General features: G+C 40.0%; 1 protein-coding gene across 1 annotated transcript in view; it reads left to right on the top strand.

Annotated features, from left to right (window-relative positions):
- Positions 1–7,681, top strand: part of celf5a (cugbp, Elav-like family member 5a) — a gene marked incomplete at both ends in the record, with an annotated part of 175,729 nt that extends 168,048 nt beyond the window's left edge. The window contains 4 exons of the mRNA XM_080506901.1: positions 2,740–2,952; positions 3,257–3,340; positions 4,885–5,028; positions 7,554–7,681. Coding sequence (XP_080363027.1) covers positions 2,740–2,952; positions 3,257–3,340; positions 4,885–5,028; positions 7,554–7,681 — 569 coding nt within the window. The remainder of the gene's footprint in view (positions 1–2,739; positions 2,953–3,256; positions 3,341–4,884; positions 5,029–7,553) is intronic.
- Between the last annotated feature and the right edge of the window lie 1,253 nt (positions 7,682–8,934).

Raw genomic sequence — 8,934 nt, forward strand, 5'->3', positions numbered from 1 at the left:
AAATGTTTTTGACTAAATTGTGGTGTACATTTCAGAACCTATATTTGCTTAGTTTGATTTCATAAAGATGTTTACTTGGGGCTTTTATTAGTTGTTTATTCTTATTCTTATTCTTATTCTTATTCTTATTCTTATTCTTATTCTTATTCTTATTCTTATTCTTATTCTTATTCTTATTCTTATTCTTATTCTTATAACACAAGTATATGTCGACCACTTCTACTTGAATAACTAATGCAAATCCCTTTGTCAGCTCTGTGTATTAGATAATTTCATTGCTCGGATTTTGATGCTGATTTCCTGCTGTACAATTCCATAATAATAATTTGACTAGTCTCAGGGGTCCAAACTGTTACCTTTGTCATGGGTTCTCCTTAATCACAGATGTGATGTTTTACCATTGACCCTGGAACTTGTGTAATTGCACAGAGGTGATCCATGCAACCACCTACTATGGCTACGGCTACTCCTACTATCACAACAGCTGCTACACATACATGGACATGTGCTCCCACGGCACCGCTAAGTCTTGGAAAATGAATTTGCCTGATGATGGAGAGGGTGCATTATCTGGTGGTACAGTCGAGTGCGTGTGGCCTGAGCAGACTAGCTGTCTCGAGCCCTCAGAATGGGAGCAGAAGTCTCTTGGGTCCTGGTAGGAGAATGGGCTGAAGCTGCAGTCTAATTCATCACAGCTCTGCAGGAAACAAGCAATTGTGGGGAGGCTTCATAAAATGAAAAAGAAAAAGAAAAAAAGAAAACCAGTGCAAAAGACACAACAGCTCTCACTGGACCAGGCATTTCCCATGGTCACTGTAGTTATACCTACCCAACTGTCAGCCTCCTTATGGCTTAAATGCTGACAAAGGGAGAGGAGAGGAGAGGAGAGAAAATGGACTATGAAACTAAAGGGAAAATAAAGATTAGGACTACAATGTAAAATAGTGGAAAAAGAAATTAAATAAAAGTACAAGAAATAAATAGTACAGAAAAGACAACAAAGACAGCAAAGGAAATGGCAGTAATGATATGGAAGATGAACAAATTAGATTAGATGAAAGGAAAGGACACCAAAATAAGAAAAAAAAATACAGACGGAATTAAAGAAAATGGAGTAAATGAAAGGAAAGGGAATTATGTAAAGAAGGGACTGAAAAAATAAAGCATTTAAGAAAAAGGAGAAGAAAGAGAGGAAAGGAAAGGAAAGGGTATGGATGATTACACTAAATCGAAAATAAAAATTAGAACTAAAGCGTAAATAAAAGTACAAGAAAGAAATATTACAGAAAAGACGGCAGAGGAAATGTCAGTAATGAAATGGAAGATGAACAAATTAGACTAGATGGAAGGAAATGAAAGGGAAGGAAAGGACAACAAAAGAATAAAACAAAAAAATAGAGGAAATTTATGCAAAAGAAGTAAATTAAAGGAAAGGACAAAAAATAAAGAAATTTATGAAAGCATTTAAGAAAAAGGAGAGGAAAGAAAATATAAGAAATGGAACAGAAGGAAGGCAAGGAGATTGGAAAAGAAAGTGAAGAAATGAAAAATGAATGAAGTAAAAGTAAAACAAAGAAAAAGGAAATAGAGGAGGGAAGAGAAAAAGTAAATGCATTTATATATATATAAGTAGATGGAAGAGCTCAGTGCTGGGAGGTTTCTGTATGTATGCATATTTACCATCGTATTAGCATAAATCTCAGCTTATGTTTTGTGTATACAGCGTGATTGTTTATCTTAACCACCAGTCACGAGGGGCTCCTCATTGAGGTACCGGATTGCGGGGACATGGCATGCTTAAGGGTTTCCGTGACAACCTGGGTTTTCTGTTCAATCAAGGCGAGGGGCTTCTAGATTGAGAGGTGGTCCTCGGGGGAGCTGTACTTCAATGGGCTCGGATGCTTTGCCACGGACGAGCCCTTTTAGAGAGACATCACAAAGTGAGATTCTGCTCAGAATGGGTACTTTGACGTCCCCGGCATAATTGGAAGCACTTTCCAAAGGAGCGTCCTTTTAAAATGCATTGAGCAAAAGACAACAGGGAGTATCCAATTTCGATTCCGCTCATGGACCTTTTCTACAGCTGCCTTTCACGCTTCTACCATATATGTTATGACCTGCCCATTTGTCAAGCTGCCAACTGTTGTTTTTTTTTGGTCTTGTTTTTTCATGATGTACCAAAGTAAAAAGCATCTTTGTGTATTGTTACCTGCTCGCTCAAGCAAATCTCCCTCTGTAATCTGCTTCTATCTAGTGCAGACCTTATTCTCCTTTTTTTCCCTTTTTTTTTTTTTTTTTTTTTTTTTACTCTCAGAAGTTGCATAGAGGTTTCATCATCTTGAGCAGTAGGAGCCAGCAGGGTATCGCACAAACACTACAGACAGGCTCATTTTTCACAGGTTGACTTCCCAGCTATCCAGCAGGATGTGTCACGACAAACGGTGGATATGTGACAGACTCGCGTCGTACCCGTGTCCTCGCATTAGAGCAAAGATGCACTGCGGCTTGTGGTCACACGCTTTGTGTGTCTATTAGTGTGTGTGTGTGTGTGTGTGTGTGTGTGGGTGTATGCGTGCGTGCGTCCGACAGTTTTTCTGTTTTTCTGTACACAACAAAACAGCATGTCTATGTGTTCACCTGCATATGTCTTCATACATTTTAACCGCTTTGTGGCATTGTGTCGAGCCGAGCAGACCGAAGGCTTGTGATCCGGTTACAGTGCAACATTTTTCCCTGCAGGCCTTAGTTCTCCGCCAGCCAACATCACCACCTCCGCCATGCCCAGCATCGTCACGCCCATCGTCAACGGATTCGCCGGCATCCCTCATCAGCCCAACGGACACCCTGCCGTGGAGACTGTATACAGCAACGGCCTGCCTCCCTACTCCACCCAGAGCCCCACTGCTGCTGACACCCTCCAGCAAGCCTTCACTGGTGTACAGCAATACACAGGTGAGACTCTGGAGCACTTTGTTTACTACTGTATTGCCAGGGTTTTACACTCGGTCATAAATGCTAAATGAATAGCAGCTACGAGGCAATTACTGCAGGGTGTTTACTGTAGGAGTGCAAGGTTGTAAGTATTCAGATTGTGTAGCACAGTGCCTCAGAACACAACATTAGAGGGGCTTTGATTACATGTTACATTTGTGTGATCGACCTTAACTATCCTTGACACCATTCTCTGTAGGTACACACTCCTCTCTTTCTAAACTCACTTCCTCTTTTTGCCCTTCTCTTTTTCTCCCGTCTGCAGCAATCTACCCTGCCACCACGCTGACTCCCATCGGCCAAACACTGCCCCAGCCACCCCAGGTCATCCAGCAGCAGCAGAGAGAAGGTGAGGGTGAGAGAACATTATTACTTTTACACTTCACACATCTCATCTCCTGAATTACAACAACATAGATAGAGAAGATTCACACAAAAAAAATGTGATTAAAGGAAAATTGAGACAGCTGGTTTAGGAAAAAAAAGAGTTTTAATCATACAACATACTACTAGAACTGTATTTTAGCAATAAAGTTGCCTCATTCACTGTATTTCTTTGAAGATATCTGAAGGTGTGTTGTGCAAGACTGAATCAACTACTTTAAAGCCATTTCATTCACTTTAATCAGGTGTTCAAACATGTTTAAAAGTCACAGATGGTCCAAGCAAAATTTTGGTATTGGTGTTCCTGTGTGTTCTTTGATTTCAGTGTAACATCCTGTATACAAACTATACAGATACCCAACGTTTGCATTTGTATGTGAATTTGCAAGTACTAAAATCTGATAAGCACTTTGGCCATATATTGCCATATCTTTCACACCTGACATCAGGGAGCTCTTGTTACAAAATGTGTGACAAGCTGATGAAACTCATCTGTCATCAGACAGTCTTACTTCTCAAGTCCTCGGGCCACAATGACTTGTACATGGGCTCCTATTCCTCTGGTTCTTCTGATCATTTTTGAATTTACTTGATATCACCAGTTGTCGAGCAGTTACTTTGACAAGAAATGCAAGTGTTGAATTCCTTCAGAGATGACAGGTTAGGATGGAATGTTTTAGAGAATTAACAGTATCTGTATCCATTTTTAAAAATTGTCTTTTACAAATATAGAAATATACTGCATTTCTTTGCAAATATTCTTACAAAATCATGTATTCCTGGAACTCGCATACATTTGATCTCGGATAAAACCATGAAAATGAGTACAACGCATTCAATCACTGAAACCTGGAATCATTTGAAAGACTTGGTTTATCTAAAATATCATATATTGCATGAAGATAATAAAGGGCTTGTAGAGAATGTTGTTGTTAATTTTAGATAAGCAAATGATTACAAACTTTTTTTTCTGTAAATAAAACACATAATATATTCTCTTTAGTATATGTATACATCCATTTATATACTTATTGATTTGTTTCCCTTAATAGGGAAAATTGGCAAACAGGGAGAAAACAGTTGCATTAAAGAAAGGTTTCAGAAGTGCACAGAGTCAAAAATGGAAGTGAAACTATGTTAAAACAAATTGAAATGTATTTTTTAGCATCAAATGATGTGATCAGTCATCCAACTTTATCTCGCCATACAGTCACATTTAATCTGGAGAGTTGGGTCGATGTAAATACCAATTTATATCTACCTAATTCACTGTCAGTCACACAGCATTAGCAAATCAAAGTGAAACACTTTTTTCTTTGTGTGTTTAAGAACAGTGATGGTTTATCACTGATTGTGTCACAGATGTCCAAGACAGCTCTTTTCACTTATCCAATTACATGAGTCAGATGTGAGACTGCATAGATGAAAATAACGAATTCACAGCGGCGTCTCTCTCTCCTGATTTTCATCAAACTCTCTTTCTCTCTGTCTCCCGCGGGATGTCTGCAGGTCCGGAGGGTTGTAACTTGTTCATTTACCACCTGCCACAGGAGTTTGGAGACAATGAACTCATGCAGATGTTTTTGCCCTTCGGTACCGTAATCTCTTCGAAAGTCTTCATGGACCGGGCGACTAACCAGAGCAAGTGCTTTGGTAAGTTTCTCACTACCACTCACTTAGTTAGTTAGGCAGCTGAGACAGTGTGAGAGTAGTACTGTAATACATCATTAAATACTGGGTTATTTTGCATATTAAGAGCCAAATTCTCATCATTACCACATTTTGACAACACATGTTTTATCTCATGTTGAATTGTATTATTTTTGTAATCTTTGTGTTACATATTGTCTAACTTTCTCAATACGAGCTATTGAGTTTTAGGCACTAAAGCAAATATACTTTCAACATAGAGGCATTTAAAAAACATTTTTTAACCAAATAAAATTAGTATTTGGTGACCTCTTTCTGACTTTCAATAGCATTATGGTTTCTCAGCACATCTTGCGTGCAGAATTTGAAGGGACTCTGCGAGTGTGGGAATCACTTACAGACAGACCCTCTGTGGGGGCTATATTATCACTTCCGGAACCCACTGCTCTTCTTTACGCTGGAAATAGTTCTTGATGCATTTGTTTGTATGTTTATGATAATAAACATGAAGCATCTGATTGTAAGGGACCCTTTTTTTGTTTTACAGAGAACTGTAGACATATATCACACGGCAACAGACAGAAAGGATTAAATGATCATCTCCCTGACTGACTGACCTGAATTTGCATTTTGATGACTGTTGTGTTTTGGCATCAGTGCTGTAGAGAAATAAAATGTGCTGAGTACATTGTAGCCAAACTAGCCATGATGCAGTCGATCAGACTGCATGTCCTTGTTTCTGTTTGGCAGCTGTGTGACCTGGAAACCTCGAGGTGCTGCATCAGCATCCTCATAGCTGCTCTGTAACCCCAATATCTGTCAATACCCTTACTGCTGAGGCTGATTCACACACCTCCTGTCCTATTTAGCTCCGTCAGCCTGCACACACCAACCAGCCACAGGGCTTAGAGAAACTTTGTGGAAGCGGGCAGTGATGGTGAGGGGAAGGGAGGCAAAGGACAATTATGGATCAGCATTTGTTTTCACTTTAAGGAATCACAGGGCCCTGGGCAAAATTGATCACCAGTCCCTTCCCCCCACGGGAGGGCTTAATAAGATATAAATTCATGAAAGAAGAGCTATTTGCCGTATTGACTTATACACTATGCATTTACAACATAATGTTAGGTCTGGGGAGGGAGGGAACACGCTGGTGTAATTAATCTGGAAGGGAGAAAGAGGGGATAAACCTAGATTGATGGGATGCAACTGACAAGTAAACACAAAGAAGGAGAGAAAGCAAACATGTCATCTGTGACAGGGCTGAGCTGAGGGTTTAAAGCTCTGAGTCTGCATCTTCTTTCCATCTTCATTCCTGCTCTCAACCCAAATGTGTGCGCCTAATGGCAGGTTATGGGGTCACCTGTTTTCCCTGCTTTCCTGCTTTCGTCCAACATCCCGTCTTGCCGCCGAGCTTTCACCCTAATGGGCCAAAGCTGAGTGTTGCAGACCCAGCAGACTCTCTCCCAGGCGGCCGTGGACGTGGAGAGGCTCCTGCTGTTTTTCATGGGTCATCAACTGTTTCTAATGATGCCACAGACACACAGGGGAGTGCATCCAGTGAAGACACACTCCAATGCAATTTCTGGTCACTGAGTTCTCAGGGCTTGTTTTTTCTTTTTTTGTTGTTTTTGTTTTTTACACATGGTGGATTCGGGGTGTTTTACATGGGTCTTTCTTGCACACAGAGAAGCTTTTGTGTTTGCAGCCCTCTGCTCTCCTGATGATGAGCAGTGTTTGTTTCATGCTTTGATTAAACGGCTTTGTGTCGTGACTCATTAATTTTTCTCGTCTGGAATTTCCAGTGATAATTAAAAGTGAGAATAGCATAAAGTTAAAAGCAGTACCCAGTAAGCAATAAATTAAGCTAAATAAAGAACACATGGACAAAATGATTATGTATATTCTTTAGAATTATCAGACTGATTCTTTGCATCATGCCGTTTTCTTATTTTCCCCAGTTGCATACCCTACAATCCTGTGAATTTCAAGACGTGTCTTACTTCCCCACATGTCTCTCAGAAGGACCACAAAACAGCTTGAAATGACTTTTCGTCCAAACAAAAACAGTCAGCAAGGAGACAACATGGGGAGAGAATGATGTCTTAACAGTAACAGCCCCATACTTGTTGCATTTAGTGCCCCACCATGTCTGTTATCTTGCACCAAAGCAGCTGGTCGAAACTCAGTTGGAACACATTGTTTAACCCTTCGGACACATTAAACTGAGAAAAAAAGGTGTATTTCCTTTCCTTCAACAGGCAACTTCATAGATTAGTGTCACAGCTGAGAGGGAGCTGCTGCTTCAGCAACACCAGGTAGACTGCTACAGGAGGTTGACAGGTGATGGTGGTCATGCTGAGAGAACATTTAGAGATCTTTGTATTTTTTTTTTCCATCGTTAACATCATTGTCAACTTGCTCTTCTGGCTCCACCTCAGTAATATGCTATAATCTTCTCCTAATGTCTCACCTCCTACCTATTCTCAATTAGCTTTAATGAACTCGTTCTTCCTTTCCCCCCGCAGGTTTTGTCAGCTTCGACAACCCTGCGAGTGCACAGGCAGCTATTCAAGCCATGAATGGCTTTCAGATCGGAATGAAGAGGTTGAAAGTCCAGCTAAAGAGACCGAAGGATGCCAGCCGCCCTTACTGACACAGCCTACCTTCAGTATTCATTGCAGCAGCACAGGTGAACACCCTGTAATGTTTCTGAGAGCTGTCGCATTTTGGAACGTTTTGATCCTCACCACTGTTTCTGTGTAAGCTCAAGATTTAACTCCGGTTTAAATAGTGTCAGCTGAATTTCCCCACCGTGCTAATGGACCAAAGCTGCCCTCCTGACTCCTAATGATATCCTGAATTTAAAGGCTTATAGATTTCTTATCTATTTGGCAGATAAGTAGACGAGAAGTGAGTTCACACTAAAGCCTTGCATTCACTTGTCCCCAAAGTTGTAATAGCTGCAGAGATGAGAGTCTGATTTCATATGCAGCACAGCAGGCTTTTTAATTATGGGAAAATCTGTCATCATTGTGATTGACAAAGATTGATTGGTAAGCCAGTGTGGGCTGGCTTTCTCCAGACCATTACACTGGTATAATAGAGCCATATTGAACTATCCAAAGGTTAAAGAAATGAATCTTTGGATTGACAGTTTAATGAGCAGTGATATTTGAAATTGCCTTTTTTTTTTTTCTTTTTGCTTCTATTTTTCAGATTTTAGAGGACACGTGAAGATTTTTCGGAGGAGTTAAACTTTTATTTCTTTGAAAGCAAAATATGTTTTAAGAAAAAAAAAATCAACACCTAAGGAATTTTTGAAGACATATCAGCGGTTACTTATGAAGACATGGGCTGTGGTAGACAAAGAAGATGTGAAACAGGTGGAAGAAGAGGAGGAGGCGCGTCACCGGGGGACGTAACAGTAACAGATGGCACAGTGCAAGGAAGACAGGAAGAAAAAAAACTGGAAAAAAGACGTGATGATGAGACTGAACAACAGAACTTTTTTTCTTGTTGAGACTTGAATTGTCAATTAAGCAACAAACAAACAAAAAAGCAGCAACAACAAATAGATTTCTATATACATATTATATACACACACACACACATACACACACACACACACATATAAATATATATATATATAAATATATATAAGGAAAGAGGCGCTTGTGGCTTTTACTGTACTGGACAAATGAGGGTTAAAACTTGAAGATAAAAAAAAAAAAAAAAAAACCAGTGGAAAGAAGAGGCTCTTCTGTACGTCCACTAACAGACTTTCTTTCTCTTTCCCTCTTTCTCTTATTCTCTCACCGTCTCTCAGCAAGCGCAGAACTATGACTCTTGGAGGTCACTGAGGTTTCCATTAATAACAGTTGAACTGCAAATCTTTCACCCCAAAGG

Source organism: Blennius ocellaris (genome assembly GCF_963422515.1).
Source record: "Blennius ocellaris genome assembly, chromosome: 12".
In the NCBI taxonomy this organism is placed as follows: domain Eukaryota; kingdom Metazoa; phylum Chordata; class Actinopteri; order Blenniiformes; family Blenniidae; genus Blennius; species Blennius ocellaris.